The sequence below is a fragment of the Equus quagga genome, chromosome 8, assembly GCF_021613505.1.
Source record: "Equus quagga isolate Etosha38 chromosome 8, UCLA_HA_Equagga_1.0, whole genome shotgun sequence".
NCBI classification, from domain to species: Eukaryota; Metazoa; Chordata; class Mammalia; order Perissodactyla; family Equidae; genus Equus; species Equus quagga.
Genome location: NC_060274.1, coordinates 21,096,024 through 21,116,366, shown reverse-complemented (window position 1 = coordinate 21,116,366; position 20,343 = coordinate 21,096,024). Strand labels below are relative to the sequence as shown.

Sequence of the window (20,343 nt, the reverse complement as noted above, 5' to 3'; positions counted from 1 at the left end):
TCATTTGGAGATGTGAGTTCTTATGTGCTTGTTAAAAATCAGGCCAGAAGGATTTGGGGAAGATGGCGGTAGCAGTGGCTTCAGGGTTTTCTCTGTCTCTTTTGCCTTTGCCATTTTCTTCCCATTTGTAATGTCGTTACATAAAAAGAGACAGAGCAACTAGACAACAGGGCCGAACCCCTGGACAATGTTTGCAGCAAAACTAGATAGTAAGGGGTCCCCAGAATAAATCTGGGTGGTGACAAACCACCTCCAGCTACAAAACCTACAGGATATCATTATATGTAAGAGAAAGGAAAAAGAAGCAAAGGTGGCTGAGACCTGGAGAACCCCGGAATAGGCACCAGGTTTTCAGTGGAAAGCTCAAAGGGCTGGTTGGGGAGCAGAGCCCCGATGAGAAGGTCTGAAGGCGCTGGAGGGCGCTGGGCCTCTGCAGCTCTCAGACCTGACCCGCCGGGGCCTCCTCCAGGAGACAGCCTCCCCCTGGATAAACTGCTAGGAATGGAACCAAGTCTCAGCAGGTCAGAGCAACAGAGACGAAAGAAAGAAACAGTCTAACCCAAGGTGAGGGGAGGGGAACAGGGCCAGGAAATCCTAAAACTCAAGTGCCCTGTTTTTGCTTACCCCACAAAACCAAAAGAAGGGGGAGCTCTGTGAAGTTAGAAAAGCTTTCCTGAACCCCACTTCATTCCAAACGTTTTGGAAAATTAACTTCACAACAGCAACAAAAATTGAGTGACAAAAGCTATAATGATCAAATCTCACATAAATCAATGATAAGAAAAAGATATAAGAACAAAATAATATCACTCCAAATAAAGCAGGCCAGAAATAGGTGTTCATTGAACATCAATGCTGTAACCTACTCTTTCTAAATAAGCTACAAACCCTTCAGAAAATGATACAAGACATGGAACACAAACGTAAATCAGAATTGGGAAATCTCAGAAGTGAGGTGACAGAACTCAGGAAAGAATTAGAAATAAAAGAAAAAGTCATTTCAGAAATTAAGACTAATTAATTTTAGTCTTAATGAACAGAACAGATAAATACCATAAAAGAAATGGAAGGTGAATAAGAGACAAACTTTAAAACTCACAAGAAATGAAGAAAGCAATATAAAGACTTCAAGAGAAAATGACAAATGTTGAAGATAGGCAAAAAGAAAAAAGAAGATTGAAAGTATGGATAATAGGCATCCCTGAAGAAGAAACCCAAAGGTGGAACAAACACTAAAAATGAAAATTCAAAATTCTCCCCCCAAGAAAGAAAAGAAAAAGTGAAACTTTATACTGAAAGAGTATATCACAAGCCTGAGAATGTTGACTCGGAAGGACCAACACTATGATGTATTCTGGTAAAATTACTAGGCTTAAAAATAAATCCTTTGGTGCCGGCCCGGTGGCACAGCAGTTAAGTTTGCACGTTCCACTTCTCGGTGGCCCAGGGTTCACCAGTTCAGATCCCAGGTGCAGACATGGCACCACATGGCAAGCCATGCTGTGGTAGGCGTCCCAGATATAAAGTAGAGGAAGATGGGCACGGATGTTAGCTCAGGGCCAGGCTTCCTCAGCAAAAAGAGGAGGATTCCCAGCAGTTAGCTCAGGGCTAATCTTCCTCAAAAAAAAAAATCCTTTGGTCATTTAAACAAAAAGATAAACAGGAGTTAAAAAGGAAAGAAAATTAAACAATCATCAGACTGTTCAACAGCATTGCATTATACCAAAATAAAATGAAGGAACATATTTAAGAAACTCAAGGAAAAAAACCTGTGAGTCAAGGATTTTATATCCAGAAAAACCAACCTTTTAGTATCTAGTAAAGGACACAGGAAAACCATCATCAACATGCAAGAACTCAGGTGATACTGGTCCTATGAGCACTTCTTGAGGAATTTATTAGAGACCAGGGCTTCAGACAACCAAAATAGCTAGAGAAACAGCATCCTAAGGACTGGTGGAGAGTATTAAATAGATTGTTACCTGTAGAGTTCAAACTAAATGAGGATAACTGGAAGAAGCTCCTACTGGCCAAAGATGGGACAGTAGAGCCTCAGTAATGATAATGATTGCAATGGATCAAACCCATCAAATATGGTAAAAATCTATGAATTCATAATTATATTTAAAAATAACCAAAAAATGGTCATCTGTGGAACATGGTAGGAAAACAATTCATTACTGGGAAAATTGATCAATAAAGAAAAAAATCAGACATAATCCTGCCTTTACTGAATGAACTGTACTACTGGGTGACTAACTGGTAGATGATAGCATGTCTTTCTACAAGTATTTCAGCTAATAAATGAAAATGAATGTCAAACTAGAATATCACCACTTTGAAGCCCCTATTGGATGGATGTGGGCATTGAGCACGCAAGCTGGTAGGATCACAGAAGAGAGATGACCAGACCTCATGTGCCTCCGATAATCCACTGAACACCACTGATAGTCTTGTCAAGAGATCAAACCTGAGCCAGATGCACTCTCCAGATCCAGCTGCCAATTTGCAGGATATCCAAAGGATGGAGGCACATGCTGAACTGCACCAGAAATAGGCAATCAGCAGAATCCAGACTCTAGAAAACTCCACCGGTCAAATTGCCTGAGTTTTTCAACAGATAAATTGTAAGGAAATGGCAAGTATGGAGGAGAAAACTGTAGATTAAAAGTGACTTAAAGTATGTTATATTTTTTAAATGAGCAAGACTAAACTATAGTATCTCGGGTTAGACCTTGGAGGGAGTGATAGAACTATTTTTAAAACACAAGACAGTTATTATTACAGTAGTGCCCCCTTATCTGCAGTTTTGTTTTCCTCAGTTTCAGTTACCCAAGGTTAACTGCAGTCCAAAAATATTACATGGAAAATTCCAGAAAAAGAAATTTCATAAGTTTTAAATTGCACCCCATTCTGAGTAGCATGGTGAAATCTCATGGCGTGTTGTTTTGTCCTGCCTGGGACGTGACTCGTCCTTTTGTCCAGCGGATCCATGCTGTACGCACTACCTGTCCATTAGTCACTGAGTAGCCGTCTCAGTGATCAGATCGACTGTCGTGGTATCGCAGTGCCTGTGTTCAAGGAACCCTTATTTTACTTAGTAACGGCCCCAAAGCGCCCTTAATCTCTTACTATGAATAATTTATAAATTAAGCTTTACCATAGGTATGTATATATAGGAAAAAACATGGTATATATAGGGTTCGGTACTGTCCACGGTTTCAGGCATCTATTGGGGGTCTTGGAATGCATCCCCATGGAAAAGTGGGACTACTGCACCTAAATTGAGGACAATGGGCATCATGCAGAGGGAGGGGTTACAACTGGAACGAAGCATGTGGAAGGGGCTTCTGGAATGTCTGGCAAAGTTCAGTTTCCTTACTGAACGGTATTTGCCTTATATTCATGAAGCCATATAATTCATTAAGCCATGCATTTGTTGTATATAGTTTTGTGTATCTATGTTTTACTTTACAATAAAATGGATTAAAAAATAAATCAGTCAAGTCACAAATATTTTAAGAGTGGTTATCTGACTGCTCAAAGAGCTGACAATTTTAATTTTTCTCTTTTCTCTCTTTCATGTGTCTCTTTTTTCTAAGTGTGCTTACACTAAACAGCCTTATAGATGCAATTTAAAAGTTAGAAAATGACATTCCAATATAAATTTTGTAAAAATCAGCCACAGGGTATTTTAGCAGTACTTTATTTAAAATGAAGGGAAAATTCAGAATGTAATAATAGATATTTTAGTCAGTGGCTGTGGGTTCTTTTCTCTTACAAAATTTAAAATCATTCCATTTTTCTAGGAGAAGTGACATAGTGCTGATATGGTGAAAAGACCCAGGGTTGCAAGAGCAGCTTTCTCCTTTTGACCTTGCAGGTCTGAATCTCTGGAAGCCTTAGTGTCAGTTTCCTTGCGGGTCAAAGAAGTGATATTAACCTCACTGACCTTGATGGTGAAAAGAGGTTGAATGAAAGCTATTTGTAAGGTGCGGGTTCGATGCCCATATGTTACTCCTGTTTCAGTTAATGAGATGTACAAAATCTATTCTTTCTTTTCTTACAGCAATAAGTGAAAACCTAATCTTTCAAGAAATGCATGAATAACTTGAATTGTTGGATAATTTGTGTAAAGTGATCTATTCAATTTCATCTTTATATCATAATAGTGGTAGTTATTTGCTTGAAAAAAGAAAAAGAACAAAGTGTTAAACTTAGAGAGAAGATAGATTGAGTTTGATTATATTTGTTTATGCTAGGTGGTGGTCCTCCTTTTTGCTTTTTACACAAACCATTGTCCTAGCACTTTAACATAGAGAAATATGAGGAACTGTCACTAGATAGCAAATTAGACCAACTATGTGTAGATATCTTTTAATTTTTTTGGCGAGAAAATGGGTTTAATTTATTTTCTTGGCTCTATCCCAACTAAAGAATACATTCTGCTAATTTGAATATAATACCTAGTTCCTGTGGGATGAATTCCTTTTCACGTTTTCTTTTAACATTGCGTAAAGTTTATGCGTTACTGAATCTACTGCCTTAAGATTACAACTGTTGGTAGTAGTTTTTCCCTCAATATGAAAATTGATGAAATAAAAATGTGTTATTTCTGTATGAGAATGCACTCATTTTTTCCCCCAAATATTAAATGGGAGCATTATCAGAGACTCAAATTTAATTTCAGCCCCTGCTATATAACTTTTGGGGAGGCAGATGGGTGTTTTTGCAGTTGTTTTTTGGGAGAAAGAGGAGTTTTTTGTTGGTTGGTTGGTTGGTTTTGCTTTGTTCTTCCACGTCTTGAATGTATTTACCTAAAGAATGTATGACGTGGAACTGGACTTGTACTTTTGAACGATGTGTCATTTTTCTCCCAAACAAGAGTTTGTGTTGAAACCCAAATGCAGATGAGCTAGAAGAACATTATACTAAGTGAAAGAAGCCAGTCACAAAAGACCACGTATTGTGTTGCCATTTATAAGAAATGTCCAGAATAGGCAAATCCATTAGAAACAGTGAGTGGACTAGTGATTGCCAGGGGCTGAGGGGAGGTGGCAGGGGTGGCGGTGGGGGTCAGAATGATTGCTAATAGGTACAGGGTTTCTTTTGAGGTGATGGTTGCACAACTCTGTGAATATACTAAAAAGCACCATATTGTACACGTCCTGGGTGAGGCAGACCGGGTAAGCGGCCTGGTGCATTGCCTACGTGTTCTTTGCTCCCACCTACCCTGCTGAGGGCTGCCTCAGTTGAAGACCTGGATATGGCTCGTTAAGTGATGAAAATCATTTTATTGCCAGATGGGGGATGGACCGAGTAGAAGCTGGAGGCTGTTACTTCCTTATCTCCCTATATATGAACAATGCGTTAAGAGCAGACGTAGAAAACTGCGTCATAAACGCTTGTCCTTGTGTGGGATTTCTATCATGGAAACCTTCTTCCCTTTTTTCTCTTTACCAGAACATTCAGGGTAAACATATCTATAAACTTAATCATAAATAGTGTGATACCCATTGCTAAAGGTCCAAATGTCCTTTACAGTAGGTCATGTATCCTTTTGGCTTTATTCTCAATCTCAAACATTCCTTCTCTAAAAATTTCCATCTTTCCTCCCAGCTGTATTCTGCTTATTTCTCCTATTCTGCTTGGTTGGATCTTATAGCCCCAAACCAGCATCACTCAGAGCAACCATTTTTCGCCATAGAGTGGGTTGTCCTTGCTATCCTCTTTTTTTTAAAATAAAGTGAAAATTGATGAACTCTAGATTATAAATAGCTGGGGTTTATTTGTGTTTTCTCTCTGCTCCGCAAGCCTAGAGAATCACGTTTCCTTAATTGTTTACTAAAAGCAGACGAATTTAGGTGGAATGGGAGCCGATAGAAAGTAACAGAGCTACATAAGGGTTGACTCAGAATTTAGTCGTTTTAAAAAATAGTTAATTTTTGTAAACTTCTGTTGGCAAAACATGTTTGTCTGAGTCCTGGGCATGCCTGTCGTAAAGGAAGAGATGCCCTGGGGAGGGAGCAAGCAGAGCAGGGCAGGCCGGTAAGCCAGTATATTTAGTATTCAGTGTGTGATTCTAGAAAAGTTGTCTAGATTTGTTTTGTGAGGAGATTGGAATGAGGTCTGTCTGGTTGTAGATTCGATAGCCAACTAGGAATCAGACGACCAAGGTTTTAATTCTGTTCTGTGCAGATGATGTAAATATTTTAAATGCATCTTCAGAAGGACTGAAGTTGATTTCTGTATAAAACACTGCAAATAAAAACTAGAATTGGTGAGAGAGGATAGGAAACTGGGGCTTAGAGAGCAATTCATGGGATGGGATGGGGGTAGATTTCAGTCCGCCTCATCCTAGGTGATTATTAACATCATCTTGAAATGCCTAAGGAAACAGTAACATTTTATATCGCCTTTAAAACTTTAGCCCATGTTGTATAATTATATCTTTGTATGGATGGGAAAGGACAAAGAAGCTGACAGTATTCCTTACGAGATAGAGTACAGTATGGCTCTGCTCTTTCTCTGTTATTTATGGCTTTGTCTTTTTCCAGACGACAATATATGCCGGCTTTTGTGAAGTCAGTATAACTTGTCCTCATTTATGCACCTTAGTTAAAACCATGTACTATCCAGAATACTTCGTCATCACTAAATGTTTAATAGCAAATTTCAACTTTCTTGGTGATAGGACTCAATCAATAACATTGCCAAAACTGATTTTATTTTGTGGCCCAATGTTTAAAATATGGAGAAATGAGCTAATTATAGTTTATTTTCAACAGAAAATAAAAAATTATAAGCTAATTGCTGGATATATTTAAGGATGAGTCCTGATTGCCTTGTGTCTTGGGGACATTGTGTGTTATTCCCAAAATATGCAAAGCTACTAAAACTGTTGTCATTTCATTGCGTCAATTTACATTTGTTCCCATTTTATTGTAGATAGGTATCTCCTTCCATTTTAATGAGAGAAGTGTAATTTTTTCAATCTCACAGACAACATCTGGGGAAGATGTGCGAGACTTCACAAAGGTGCTGAAGAACAAGTTCAGATCAAAGAAATACTTTGCCAAACATCCTCGGCTCGGCTACCTGCCTGTCCAGACGGTTCTTGAAGGTGACAACTTAGAGGCGTAAGTTTAATTTTAATATGAAAACTTCTGTGTACTCGTATACCTGATTTGTCTTTTATGATGTTAGTGACACAAGAGAAATGATCTGATACCAAAAAGAACTTTTCTTTGGTAAAATGTTTCATTTTGAAAGAGGTAACTTAAGCTTGAATCAGTCTTCACAACATGAATTTTTACGACAAGTATTTGCTGTTGGCAAGGCCACAGCTAAAATACCTGGTTTAATTTGCACGTGTTCCTAAACTTTAAAAATATGTATTAATATGTCAACCTTTGCGTTGGTTATCCCTTTCCTCTTGAAAATACGTAAAGCAAATTGCAATATTACATGTTGTTTCATTATTTTATTTATTTTCCATTTTTCCCCCTTTGGGGGATGTTTTAGTATTTCTTGTAGTATGTTTGGCACTTATTTTACATATTTTTAATATAAATTTATTAATAATTAGTCTCTTGCTTCAGATATATACCCATGCTAAAATCTCATCAAAATCTCATTACATTTCTAATTTCTTCTTTCTTGAACGTGAAGACAGCCAAATCAAATAGATTTAAATAGTACATGAATAGACAAAATTTCTTAAAAATATATAATTTGAGTTTACAAGCACAAATCAAGCAAAGTTTCAAGGTAGCAAAAATACTTTATAATGGAGTTGCAAGGGCAAGAAAAGTAACAATTTATAACCAGAAATGAAAAGAAGAATTTTTTAAATGAACCAGAAGAAATGCAAGAAGTAATTTTGAATTACTAAACAATTATATATCAAGATCAAAATATATATGATTTTAAATCTTTGACTCACTTCTTAAAATATCAGCATAAATATGCCTTCCAAGGATATTTTCTTGAGCTGGAATTTTGGGGAGAATTAGCTTTTATTGCTAATCATCACCAGAGTGCCTAGTCACAAAGAAGAGTGAAATTCTGGTTTCAGAAAGATGCCCTTTCCAATGACTATAGAAGAGAAGCTCAGAAGTGTAAAGTGTGGAGTTTTCTACATTATACAGTAAAGAAAATTGTAGTAAGAAAAATGCAAAGTGTGTTGAGTGCACTTTTTGTGAAGTAAACTTTCTTTCTTTAAACTTCAAAACTCATAGTTCATTTTATTGTGTATATGAGAGATAATCAGAGAACACTAATCGGCCAGTGTATTCTGACAGTCCGTATCTCAAAGATGTCGAAATAGAGGGATATACTTAGTCTGCAATTTTTTCCGTATAAAGCGCTGTAGACCAGGGGCTTGGCTATACTTATGTACAAAGGTATCTTTTTTATTTGTGGAACTGCTAAGAAGTAGAAGAAAGACCACGGCCAAAACTTAGTGAATATCTTTATCCCTCCATAGGTGATGTCATGAGAGTGTGTGCAGAAAGAAATACAATGCAGCTGTATAAGTAGATAGAGCCAAAAATACCACATGCGCTTTTAACACATGCAGAAAAATTCAAACTTTTGATAACTTCGCTTGTTATCAAACTGTGTACAATTAAAATATATGCCTCCCCGTCATTTTTTCCACAGTACACTTTATACACTGTAGAAGGAATTCAGTTTAGAGAGAGCTATTCAAATACTCAAAATCTATAAGAAAAGGTAGATTTTTTGTTCTCTCTTTGTTCTGCGGTTGTGTTTTTGTCCTTTTCTTTGAACGGTTGTATGATAATACGTTCTTGTTTGTTTTAGTATGTCATATATTATTTAACTGTGCTGAACACCTCATGATAAAGACAAAATTTTACTTCTCTTGGTATCAGGTCTAACTAACCTTTGGAGTAGCTTCCTGAGGCATAGAATTATCACACGAATCTTTTATTTCCAAGATAATTTGATAAGTTTGAATTAGTGACGTGCCTTTTGTTCTTTTGGTAAACCATTGGGATTTGTGTCCCAAATATCTCCATCCTTGGTATGAATCAATGCAGGTAGACAGATCTTTTATATTCCTTTTAAGCATTTCTGATAATTTGCCTTTCAATGTCAAAATAATGATTGACATCAATCATTCTATTCTGAGTGGCTCAGTTAAAGTGAAAAAGAACAGCAACGCGTGACAAATAATTTTGTGTTTGATTTTGGGCTGTAACTCAGAAAATGCTTCACTCCATCCGTCATGAATTTACCAGCTTTTTCAGTGAGAGGAAAACCAAAGAGAGAAAAGAAGGAGTGTAAGATTAAATCAGATGTCACAAGATCCTTTTTGAAAAAGATTTATGAGCTACTGGATACAGCAGGCAGGTTTTCTTCTTTTTTGATCCCAGAATGTGTTCTTGGACTTGGTAGGGTTCATTTTTCCTCTGAGTCCTCTCTAGTACAGGGCCACTTAATCTTCTGGCGTAACAACTTATGTGAGTGGGTAGTAAAAAAGGTTGATTTCGTTTATTCTCCTATTTGTGGGAGGAGAACATTGGAGAAAAACCAGTGAGGTGGTAAATGTCTTGAAGTTATTTATGAAGCTGATTAGAATTTTCTTTTGCTTCTTTCTCTTTCAGCCTTGCAAAATGTAATGTCTTCTCCTCTGTCCAGTAATTAGACATGCATGCATGGAGGGGATATATGGGGTAAATGAGTTATTACTAAAAGGAGGTAAACAAACCCATGCTTAGGTTTATTCAATTAATTTTCCAACTATTTATGCAAGATTTTTCAAAAAATAAATCAAAATAAATGAGTAGAGCTTGACTAAACAGTTAGCATTGAAAATAAACCTGAGAAACAAGCTAAAATAGTGGCAAAAGTAAATTGAGAATTGTGGGAGAGATTATTATTGGCTAAAAGGGTAGGTTGATTTCCCTCGGTTTAAGGTAGACAGCTCCCCCGGGTATCAGTTAAGGTGGAATAGATGAGTTTCGTGGTTTTCAAGTTCTTACTGTAGCAAGAACCAACTCATGGTAAGTAATTATGGTTGTGGGAGCATAGGACTGGGAGGAAGTGACAGCTAAGCCGAGACCTGGAAGATGAATGGGGCCAGTGTTCAGTGTTTGGTGTGGGAGGACGAGAGGGAGAGTTTCTGGGCAAGGGAAGCATTTTCAAAAGTTTGGAGACAAGATTGTTTTGGAAATCAGGATGGGAAGCTGGGAATAGTGACAAGACATGAGAGGGGAGAGAGAATCCAGAGCCATAGGATGAAGGGCCTGTAACCATGCCAGCAGTGTTTGGAGTTTGTCCTGAGAGCAGTGGGGAGCCATTGAAGGTTCATATGTTAGAGCGTGCTGGGACCCCACTCGCTCCGCTTTGGTTACGTTTCACGTAGTAGTAACGCTGGTTAGGAGAGTCTGCCCCCTTGCATATTAGTGTGTGATTAACCAAAACCCTGTGTTCTGCTCCCACTCTGGAAAGCAGGGATAGGCTGAAGTTTCAAATCTGAGCTAACACACAGATTGGTCTTACTTTTAACCCCCTTTAATCACAGGCTTTAACGGCCGTGCGGACATTGCCTTGTTTTTCCCATCAGAATTTAATGAGAAAGCTGATTACTTCACTTTTTTTTTTCCTACAAATCAGAATACTTTGAAGTCATTGAAGCCTAAAGTTTGAATTTTTTTATCTTTATTTCTTTTCATAGAAAATTTCCCAATATATAAAATACTTTCTTTTGAGCAACTCTTCATTTCAGCTTTCTGCCTCCGCCGTTATCTTAAGTTCAACGAATCACTTTTGTGCTAACTGAATTAACTTCACAAGAACCAGCCAAGCAGCTTTGCAAAAGCTTTTCCAAGTTCAATTAAGATCAAAAACACATATTTTTCTTGTGTTTAAAGCTCACGGCAAATGGTGTGGTACACTTGAATTTTAGAAGTGATCGCTGGAGCAGTTACTACTTTTTGGAAAGTGTATAGCAAATCATTCGCTTGACATTTAGTCCACATTTCAGAGTTAACAAAAAGTAGTCATGTAAAAAGACTTGGATAATACTGTGTTGTTTCATTGTTGTTGTTTCTTTTTTATACGTGGATAATTAAGTCTATTTACAGTATGGATATTCTGACAAACACGGACTAGATAAATGCCTGTTTTTGAAAGTACATCCAAAGAGTCTTCATTTTTCATTCCGATAGGATGACCTTCCATCTTTTTTTAGTCTTTACTATTCAGACATCAACTCGTGCTTCCCAGTAGGCAATAATGAGATCATTAACTTTTTCTTAACTATGTATGTATAAGAGAAATAGGAGAATCAAGTAGATAGAATAATTTAAACTTCCCGTCTTTGTTTCAGTCAGCATTAGCTTTTGCAGGAGACTTTATTTAGAGAACTAATTTTCTTTAGACTTTTACATTTTCACATTCATCAGTAACTCCTCCTCCGCTCTAAAAAAAGAAAAAAAGAAGTTAGGGTTTGAACTAGCTTTTAACTAGGATCGGTTGTTTTCAAATGATATTTCATGGAGACCTGGGGATGTCTAGGCAGTGCTGTAAGGTTGGGGGATAACCTTGATCAAGCTCCAGACTCAAGCCCTGATTCAAGCAGAACAAGTTTCCTTTATCAGTTTAATAGATTGAACTTCTGGATAAAATTTTGCTTGAAGAAAGTGTATCATGATCTAGAAAAGTTGTGTTCAGTTTTATTGAGAATGTGAAATTTTTGGCTGGGTGTCAGGGAGGGTATCTGGGTTGCATCTTTTTTCCCTGTATCTGAGGTTGTGAAACTCTGTATACTTCTGGACTTGAATTTTTGCCTTTAAAATTAGACAAAGAATCAGAAGAATTTCATTTTATTGCAACTCTGCCATCCATATATAATGCAGTCTTGGGTATTTAATTTTGCTTTCCTGACCAAGTTTCTTCTCCAGGAAGAACAAAAATATGATTGCATCTCTTTTTAGTATATTATGGAACATTATCTTTAAAATTCTTCTGTAATTTCGAGCTATTTGAGAACATTCTGTTTCTTTTTTCAATAAGACTATTTAAGGCTGTGTTTGCTATCTTGTAAGAAATTTCCCGTCATATCTGTGAAAAGGCCCCTGCAGGCACTTGAATACACAGCATCTTCTCTAGACTAAAGAGTGACTTCTTTTCCTTTTGATTTCTCCGTGGTGGACCTCAGGGCAACCAAACGTATGAGTGGAAGACAATTAAGACTGCTCCCCCCGTGCCCCTCTGCGTTTGTCTTAAGTTACTCTGAAGTGTTTGTTCTGTGACTTTTGTTTCCTTCTCCCTCTTTGCAGTCCTATCACACTCATCAGTATGTGGCCAGAGCACTATGAGTGAGTATGCACAGCTCCATCTGCAGAACACGACGTTCTGATTGGTTTTATTAGCATGGGGTGATTACTAAACTCTTCTTCTCAAATAATGGTTCTGCCTCCTGGGTAACAATCCTAGTGGTTTGTTTGCATGGCAAATTCGTTGTTTAACTAAGCTAACATTCCTCATGGTAACCTCTATCAATATTTGGGCATAAAACTGTTTCTTTGCTTTTTCCTTTACAGCCCCTCACAGTCTCCTCAGCTGTTCCATGATGATACCCATTCAAGAATAGAACAGTATGCCACACGGTAAGAAATGCCCATAGGAGCCCTCTGCTGCACTGCCGCCCAGAGTGTATCTATTACTGTGTTAATCCTATACCATTAGACGCTTTGGTTTAAGGGAGGTAGTTTTGCAGAAGTCGTGATCCCGTTATATTTGGAATCTGGGCTCTCGTCTTTCCATGTTGTAATTTGCATTTTACCAAGCACCCGCTCTGCATTCTGGGAATGGTAAATCTCCACAGGATGTGGTTATTGAGCTCATGAGAATCCAAACGCCGTACAAGCAGGATTTAGAAAATGTAACCCAGTTTCAGTGAATGAAAGTAGGGATTGAAAGTGTTCTCAGGAGATGGTGCCCATATGAATTACAATATGTAATTAAATTTATGCCAATGCTTTATTATAGGGGTTTATTGTGGAGTCCCCAAGCAATATAAAATATAGGCTGGTCTTGACAATATGCACAAACTTTCAGAAAAGAAGTGTATACTAGGCATCTGCAGTGCTGGTAACTGGCTGTGCCTAAAAAGGTTAGTTAGCATCATAAAAATAGTAACAGTTGAACTGGGACTTGGCCAAATAGAATTTCTGGGAAAAGGGAGGCTTGGAGTAATGGAAAAACATACTCAAAAGCATTGAGCTGGGAAAGAACATGGCTTGTTTAGAGAATTTCAGGTAGAGAAAGGGTATGAGGATGAGGAGTAAAGGGACAGAAGCTGAAGCGCCATAAGGAAGGGCCCGCTTGCTGAGGAGCTGGATTTTGTTCTTAGGTAAAGGGTAGTCATGGAGAGTCCTTAAATGTGAGAGGAGCATAATCAGATTTGGGTGAGAATGAAGGGTCTGGAAGGTCAGTTAGAAGACTGGGCCTTAAGGCAGTGGTGACAGAAATGGAATTCAACATTAGATGCTGCTCTAATTTCAAAACGTTGTTAGGAGATTTGGACTTTTCTGTATTTTGTCAGAGTTATGTCAGTTTAAGAATGACCGAGGGTGTACCTCCAGTTGACTACGCCCTATGTGGCCACATTATCTAACCTCCTTATTCTCATTTTTCAGACTAGCCCAGATGGAAAGGACTAATGGGTCTTTCCTCACTGACAGCAGCTCTACCACAGGAAGTGTGTAAGTAAATCATGAAATCAGCACTGCCCTGGGAAGGCTCGTTCTCTGTTGTGGCTGTCGGAAATAATCTTCTTTGATCGTGCCTCTGAATTTTGATCCCAATCAAAATTGATAAGTGTGGTTACAAAAATGTCTACATAGATTTTATGCTTTCAAGCCGTGAGAGTATAAATTGGATATGTTTATTTATTTAGTTTCATATAAATTAATGAAAAAATCCTGCAGTTGGCATCTAATCTGCTTCAGGAAAATCAGATTGTTATATTTATAAATACAGGTATAAATATTCCTTCCATTTGTCTGATATTTCTTGTTAATTTCACAAATGTAATTCCACAGAATACATGCCCTTCTGTAAGGTGCTTCCTTCTGTGTGCCCACATTTTCTCCATAATCCTGTCAGTTTAACAACTGTGACCCACACTAGCTTGGGCATGTAGGCCCCACCCTTCACTGGAAAGTGTGAACTCTTCTGCCAATATTTTATTTTCTTAGCAACTAAGGAAAGGCCTTGCTGACTTTAGGATCCTTTTTAAAAACCTTTCTAGGCAGATATTTTATCTCTGATTGTCTCACTGTTGTGTGTCTTCTTGCCTTTGGAACTTTTTCTCCCCAACTACCGCACCTTGAAATTAACCTTTTTAATTCTGAATGATGTCTAAAAGATTTCAGTAGTGTCAAGTTTACTGACTTGCGTAGTTTCATGGTGGTTTGGGTCTGGTGGGAGGCTGTAAGGTAGCCAGGAAAGTTATAGAACAGAGTTCTTAGGTGTTATATATTAAAAAGGACGGTGGAGGGAGCCCGGCCGAAATGCCTTAGTCACTTCACTCTAGGGTAGAATGTCTCCCTGCCAATAGTTTTCAAAATTGTTTTACTATCAATAAGCTTATAAGTAAAAGTTATCAGAAGATTGTTCAATTTTAAATTTCAATGACTAGCATGTTAGTACTTTACAATAATACAGTAGTAATTTGTACATTATTACTCATGGACCGTGAATGTGGAACAATTCCCAAACTGAGATAATAGCTTATTCATAATGCTTGTTTCATATTTAACCTACTAGTGTGTATTTCGTATAAAGTAGTTAAATATCTTGACTATCTCCTAAATCAACATAATTTCCACCAAGGTTGACAATAACTAAAGAATTAAATGAAAGAAAAAATAATAATTAAAACCAAGTTTAAATTCTTTAAAATATGTTTGTCACACCCTGTGAAGAGAGTAACGCTAATGCTCAAATTTATTATATCTTCTCTTCAAATTAGAATAAATGCTATTTATTTTTAAAGTTAGCACTAATATCTGAGAAAAAGAAAAAGTAATCAGATGACTAACAGCTGAATGCATTTTAATATTCTCTCAATGGATATATTAACTCAGTCACCCATCAACAAACATTTATTATATACCGACCATGCAATAGTGTGCTGGAGCCACTTGTTAAATTTTCAAGTTTGTAAGCTTGTTTGTTAAACAGAGCCATGATTAAAAATTAGTTTACATATACTTACAATTAAATGGATTAGATTAAAATAAAAACACAAGTAATACTCAGAACTCATCACGCCCTAATTATTTTACTTCTTTTTACTATTATCTGCATTCTCGGGTAATTTATTGTAGTTGTCAGATGGTGTGCAACTGTGTATCTTTTCCTAACTCCACATTCAGGGAAGTCATTAGCTTAAAGTGGCCATGATGAAAGTATTTAAACTATAACAATTGTAAATGCTACAAATCAGGGCCTTTTTATTTATTTATCTTTTAGAGAACCTGCTGTTAAACAGTTACCAGCACACCACTGCCCTGTACCCATACTGTAACAGTCTGCAGATGGAGATAGTGTCTTCAGGAATCTTACAGGCTAGGGAGGCGACAGATAAATGCTCGTACAGAGGAAGAACATGGTGAGGGCGTTTGTGGTAGACAGAAAAATGGCCCCCAAAAGAAATCCACATCTTAACCCCTGAAATCTATGAATATGTCATTTATCTGGCAAAAGGGACTTTGCGCATGTGATTAAGTTAAGGATCTTGAGATGGGGAGATTATCCTGTATTATCTAGATGGACCCAATGGAATCAAAAGGGTCCTTAGAAGAGGGAGGAAGGTCAGAGGTAGGGAAGGAGGTGTAGCTGTGGAAGCAGAGGTCCGAAACAGAGAGATCTGCAGATGTCACACAGCGGGCTTTGCAAATTGAGGGACCCAGGGGCCTCCAGGCTCTGGAAAAGACGGAGAAGCAAATTCTCCCTGATATGGAAGACTGAACTAAATTAACAGTGTAAGAAGGAATAAGCCACTAAAGAGAAATTATTTTCCAGGTACTGGTACATTAATATTTCTTAATGACTATGTTAAGAAATCTTACGTTGACAAAGCCAATTCTGGAAGTTCTTCACTCTTTCACAGTCTGAATTACTGAGGAACTGGGGTTCTTTTTCTGTGAACATGCGGGGATTCTGCTGTCGGGGTGAGAATGCTGACAGGGACTCTGAGTCCGTGAAGCCCTACTCTGGACCTCAACTCCAGTACTTTGACCTGCAGTGGTCACCTTTTCTCCCTTAAATGTGCACTACTTACTTATTTAAATATTTCCATTTTCATCAATACTCTTGAGTTGACAAGGTCAGTAAGTGTTACTACAGAAATACCTTTTGCCCCACAGCTCAGAGCCTTACCATGAGGATGAGTATTGCCTCCTTTGGGCTCATTGTGCTCCTCAGGATTCGGAAGGAAGAGTTGGGAACTAAGCCCCACTCTTTCTCTGGCTCTCCTGCTGTGTTTCCCATCTAATGAATTAGCATCTCGGATCGTAGGATAGAGGAAGAAATGTTTGCTGCTCTTAACACGATGCTGCGCTGTTCCTTCTTTGCTTTCAGCTGGGATCAAAGCTTCTGTGTGTCTTACAGGACCTATTCTAGCAGCAGGAAGTATGCAACATACTCTAACACCCTGACCTTTCCCTGGAAATGTCCTGAAGCTCCAACATGGGTAGGGTCATGACACAATCCCAAGCAACAATAGATGACAGTTTTCAGTACCACCTAACAGTATCTATCGCTAGCTTCTGACCAAGGGGTGGGTGGCCTCTCAAGGCAGCCTTGGCTCTTCTTCACTCGCAGGTCTGTCTGGAGGCAACCAACATCTGAAATGTTCACAATTTTTATTGTTGTTGGGAATGATTAAAAACTAACTCTAAGTGCCTTAAGCAAAAATGGTATTAGTTAGCAAGTTTCTACAATACTTTTTGGAATTTTTCTCTTTCTTCAATTCTCCATCTTTCATGTAGGCTCCCTTCTGTTGAGGTTTTTGTTATTCCAAGCTGGGTCATAAAAATATTATTAGGTTTCCTTTGAATAATAATGGTGATGAGGCAAAGACAACCACCATCTCCTCCTTGATAGAGAGCGTAGCAAGAGCCGGGCTCGGTTCTGAGCGCTTTGCCTGTCTTTGCTTATTTAATCCTCACAGAAGCCTTTGAAATGATACCTTGTTCTTGTTACCACCATTTTTCAGATGAGTAAATTGAGGCCCTGAGAGGTCAGGAGCTTGCCCAGGGTCTCACGGTCGGTAAGTGGTCGAGCTGGGATTCAGCCCCAGGCAGCCTGGCTCCAGGCACTGACCCTCCTGACCACCCCACCTGTCTGAGCCGCTGCAGGGAGGAAGGGATTCCCACATGGGAAAGCTGCACTGGAGATGCAGGGTGGGGTGGGGGGTCAGAGCATCTGCAGATCCATCCAGTCCTCCTGGAGGTCATCGTTGTCCTTGTCCCACTCCTGCCTGTTGTCCGTCCCCTCCTCAGCTTCACAGGCCTAGTGAAGATTTTGTAATTCAGCACCTGCCGATCAATCTCTCAAATTTGGTTTTGGATGATCCCAGCCATAGGCAATAAAAGAAAGCCCTATGCCTTGAGATATGAATTTTGAGATTTGAACTTGTAATTCCCTCTAAGTTATCCAAGGTTCTGTTAGTCATTTGCGTCTTCAGAAACAGCCTTCTGCCCTACAGTTGGAGCCTCTCTGTCCCTCAGATCAGTCTTTGGAACCCATTCCCTGACCCCCCACAGTGTTCCTCCTGGGTGGAGCTGGCTCTTAGTTGGTGCACCTCCGTGCATCATGGGCTGCTATCTTCCCAGCCCAGACGTGAATCAGTCTCCCAGCTCCTTCCTCACATAGACCCAATTCCCGATACTTCCTTCGCCCCTGAAAGTCCGACTCTGGACAATTCAGAAGGGCATCCTAATTTTAAGGATACTAATTTTCTCTGAAGGAGAAACTAAGCAACCATGTCTCAAAAAAAGACAGGACCCAAGATAGTCCTGGTAATGTCAGTAGCAGGAACTCACGAAGAGTTCCTTAGGCCATTGCCCATCTGCCATCTGTCCTTGAGTGACACTGTTTAGTGTGAAAGATCAAATTGGGAGGCTGGCCTGGTTTGCACTGGCACTACTGTTTGCAGCTCTGAAGGCTGGAGCAGACTAATCCTTTGAAGGAGGGAAATTATTGTTATTTTTGTTTATGTCTTGCCTACTTTCAAAAGATCGCTGAATGAATCACCGTTCTTTAGTCGTCTGAGAAGTGCTGATTTTGTAATCTAGATAGTATTTGCTAGGTGTCACTTAGATGTAGTATAATTATATTCCATCTGAGGGTATTTCATTGGTGCAGATCTGTGTTTTTGTGACATTTTCTATTTTAGCACCAGGCACACTATTGATGTTTAATGACCCCAGTCTGGCACCTCATGTACTATCTGCATTTAAAGAGTGTGCTCTTGGTTTTTGTTGTGTATAATTAAGAACTTGAATGTAGCTATTTTTATATTTAACTTTTAGGCCCCATATTCTGTGAAAAACCCAAGACTAAAATTATATGTTGTTTATAAATGATTTTTTGTAGAAATTGCCTTAATTCCCTTCCAGATACCTTAATGAAAGAATATAATGATAGTGGGGATGATTATAATATGTGATTACAATAAGATGTTAAACACCATCAGCTTCCCCAAAGAAATGAATTTATGTAAATGTTGACAACAAAATGCATCTCAGATCTAATTTTGACTCATTTGTGTGTGTGTTTGTTTCACTGTGGATGGTCCCCAAATCTTTACAGCAAAAATTTAGTTGGTGTTAATATTGAGCCCTAAGTATAATCCGTGAGGTCAGATGCTCACTGGCGTGAGTGTTCTAAAGGCATAAATGGTCTAATGGTGCCCTGTGATACAGGAGGAGCTCCCTGCTAGGATGTGTCATAGATCCGCCAGGTAGCTTATAGGGCCCAAGTTTTCTTTTAACTCTTCTGGTCCTTATAATATTTCTTCTATTTTTTTAACTTTTAGTCTTTAATTTCCTTTTTTTTTTAAAAAAAAGATTTTATTTTTTCCTTTTTCTCCCCAAAGCCCCCCAGTACGTAGTTGTATATTCTTCGTTGTGGGTCCTTCTAGTTGTGGCATGTGGGATGCTGCCTCAGCGTGGTTTGATGAGCAGTGCCATATCCGTGCCCAGGATTCGAACCAACGAAACACTGGGCCGCCTGCAGCGGAGCGCACGAACTTAACCACTCGGCCACGGGGCCGGCCCCTTTAATTTCCTTTTAGGTGAATTATTTTGTAGGAGTCATATAATTAATTGGTTTTTTAACCAATGTGAGAATCAGTTTACTTCTTATTTATCAAAATAGCTGAGGTTACCACCTACTTTTCTTCTCTCTATTTTGCGTTATCCCTGCTCTTTCTCTCTTTCATCTGCTGTGTGGACAGAGTGCCTTGTCGCACCTCTGCGTGACCTGGCTGGTCACCTGAACAGCTGGTCAGGACTCTTGACGTCGCTCCATTGCCTTTGCCATCAACTGTTATGGAGAGTAGGAGCTAAACTTTTTCTCCCTTTGCAAATAATTTACTGCTTTGTTTTGATTTCTGGCTGGTTGTTTGTGATGCCTTGTCCTTAAAATATAGAAATTTCACTGGTATCTGTGTGAATGTTTCTCTTTTATTATTATTATTTTTGGATATTCAGTCTTTTTAGTTTCTATATTCATCTTTTTTAGCCTGTGAAATTTTTAAAATGTTCTGCTGTACTCTTACCTTGCTGTGAGTTTATTCTCTACCCACTATATCTTTATGCTTTGTCCATTTGTCCTGTCCATGTATTAGATTTGTACTTTTTATTATCTCTTATTATGGCCTCTGTCTCCACATGAACTGGATAAGGTGCCTCCAAACACTGGCAGTGATCAGGACACTGACTAGAGTCTTGTCATCCTTAGCAGCTAATTGGTGTTCCAGCAGTGCTGATACATTGGCCTCAGAGCCTGCTTCTGCCACTTCATAACACAGTTCGGTTTAGGGTATTGGCCATTTATTTCCCATCAGGAAAGGAGCCTCCACTCATACACACCCTTGCCAGATTTCTGTTTGAATTAACTACAAGGCAACCTAGGAACTTTTGGTTCTGCTTTCGAATGCTGCTGCTCTGTCTGCAGTCATGTAGTACGCATCCTCTCCTCTTATCCTCATCCTTCTAAATTTAGGACCGAGTGTGAGATTCTTCTAGAGGCTCCTTCATTTATTTCCCAATGACACTGCGTTTTCTCAGGAAA

The 20,343-nt window shown here is 38.7% G+C and overlaps 1 protein-coding gene across 15 annotated transcripts in view; it reads left to right on the top strand.

Annotated features, from left to right (window-relative positions):
* The window catches only part of UTRN (utrophin), a 486,786-nt gene that overhangs the window by 449,312 nt on the left and 17,131 nt on the right, over positions 1–20,343 (top strand). For 14 of the 15 annotated variants that reach the window (XM_046669467.1, XM_046669473.1, XM_046669465.1 and 11 more), the window contains 4 exons: positions 7,003–7,139; positions 12,312–12,350; positions 12,576–12,641; positions 13,674–13,739. In XM_046669467.1, the coding sequence (XP_046525423.1) occupies positions 7,003–7,139; positions 12,312–12,350; positions 12,576–12,641; positions 13,674–13,739 (308 nt within the window). The remainder of the gene's footprint in view (positions 1–7,002; positions 7,140–12,311; positions 12,351–12,575; positions 12,642–13,673; positions 13,740–20,343) is intronic. The other variant, XM_046669468.1, reaches the window with a different exon arrangement.